Source organism: Condylura cristata, unplaced genomic scaffold (genome assembly GCF_000260355.1).
Source record: "Condylura cristata isolate star-nosed mole 26May11 unplaced genomic scaffold, ConCri1.0 scaffold00006, whole genome shotgun sequence".
Classification (NCBI taxonomy): Eukaryota; Metazoa; Chordata; class Mammalia; order Eulipotyphla; family Talpidae; genus Condylura; species Condylura cristata.
The window spans coordinates 646,979-648,698 of NW_004567107.1; the positions used below are offsets into that span (position 1 = coordinate 646,979).

The 1,720-nt window shown below is 74.8% G+C and overlaps 1 protein-coding gene across 1 annotated transcript in view; it reads right to left on the bottom strand.

Annotated features, from left to right (window-relative positions):
* The window catches only part of LOC101619745 (protein transport protein SEC31), an 11,937-nt gene that overhangs the window by 4,975 nt on the left and 5,242 nt on the right, over positions 1-1,720 (bottom strand). The window contains exons 6-8 of the mRNA XM_012721171.1: positions 1,240-1,638; positions 1,041-1,135; positions 4-76 (exon numbers count right to left, since the gene is read on the bottom strand). Coding sequence (XP_012576625.1) covers positions 4-76; positions 1,041-1,135; positions 1,240-1,638 — 567 coding nt within the window. The remainder of the gene's footprint in view (positions 1-3; positions 77-1,040; positions 1,136-1,239; positions 1,639-1,720) is intronic.

Below are 1,720 nucleotides of genomic sequence, written 5' to 3' on the forward strand. Positions count from 1 at the left end.
GGCCCGGTCTTGCGGGGGGTCCCCGGGGTCCGCGGTCTGGGTGTGAGTCAGGGCCCTGTTCAGACACAGGCAGAAGCTGCAGGGAGAGGAGCAGAGGGTCGGCCCGCGGCCAGCCTGCTGGGGGGACGGTGGCGGCGGCGGGACAGCGCCTGGGCCGTTGACAACGGACACCTGCAGGCGCCCTCAGGCCGGTGCACTGCGTGTTTCGGGCGGGGCCGGCCGGCAGGCAGTGAGGGGTGTCCACTCTCGCCTGTGCTCAGCAGTGGAGTGAGCGATGCCCTGGGCAGGATACCCAGGGCACGGATGAAGGGGACAGGCCGGTCTGACTCGGGTGGGAATCTCCACGCGGAGGAGCCCGCAGCGGGGCGGCCACGAGGAGGGCAGACAGCAGCCAGGGGGTGGAAAGGCTGGACATCAGCCCCGGGGGCCGCCTTGAGGCCGGGGCGGGGTCCGCTCGCGCCCCTCAGCAGCCCACGGATGGACGGACTCGCCGAGCAGCCTGGCGGTTGTTGCGGGGGTGAGCCGGGCAGCATGGGGCGCTCAGAGCGGCAGGCTGCACCTGCTGGGACCCTCCCCGCGTGCGGAGGGCCGGAGGGCGAGCAGTGGCCCGGGTTCTGCGCCACAGCCCGGCGGGGCACACATGCCAGGTGGGGTCAGTGCCAGCACAGGGACCCAGCCTGGGCGGGGCCGGCACGCGAGGGGCGGGGCCGGCACGCGAGGGGGCGGGGCCGGCACCCCAGGGCACCTGCAGGACTCATGGACATGAACCGTCCAGAATGGGCAAGTCCCGGGGGTGGAAGCGGGCTGGGTGACGGGTGGGCGCATGCCGGAGGGTCACGCCCTTCCTCCCTGGAAGGCTCTGGACGGCACGGCAGTGGCTGTGCACCACAGTGGACGCCCTCACGTCCAGGGGCCGGCACGTGCCGACTCACCTCCGCCGGCAGCCTGGCCCGCGGGCACTGGGCCCGTGGGAGGCACCCACTGTAGGGGAGGGGCGGCACCTGCCCTGGCCTGTTGGGGCGCATGGGCACCATACGCACCTGCCCGGGGCCTCCTCGTCCCCCAGCACCATGCCGGACGTCACCTTGCTCCAGGCCAGCACGGGCTCTCCTGGGCCCCAGGGGGCTTCCTGGCCCTGAGCAGAGGACACAGCGTCAGGCCCTTGGACCAGAAGGGGTAAGGAGCCCCGAGGCGGAGGCATTTCCGGGCTGCACCCACACTGGCCCTGCGTGGGCGTACCCCAGACTGCAGGGAATGTGGGACGAAGGTCACGATGCTGGGGCTCGTCTGGGAGACCAGGGGCCCGGCTCGGCAGGGCGGCGGGGCCTGGCCGAGGCCGGCCGCCCTCCGCTCCCTGCAGGCGTCCCTCTGGCTCCGGGGCTCCAGGGCACACGGGGCCCAGGGGTGGTCCTGCAGCGCCTGGCGCGGGCTGGCGGCCGCCCCCTGCCACACGAAGGCCTGCGGGCGCCCAGGGCTGCAGGGGCGGCCCAGGAGGCCCCGCGGCTGGGGGCAGGGGTGCAGGGGCTCCTGGTCCCCCTTCGCAGCTGCGCCCGGGGGGACGCTGGGGCTGGGCCCCGCTTCCTTGGCTCCCGAGGGAGGCAGCGGGGAGTCCGTGGTGCTGCCCGAGGCGCCGGTCCCCTGGGTGGCCGTGGCGCTCCAGGGCCTTCGGGCGGGGGCCTCCCGGTCTTCACCAGCGGCCCAGGCCCTCCGTGGGCCAGCG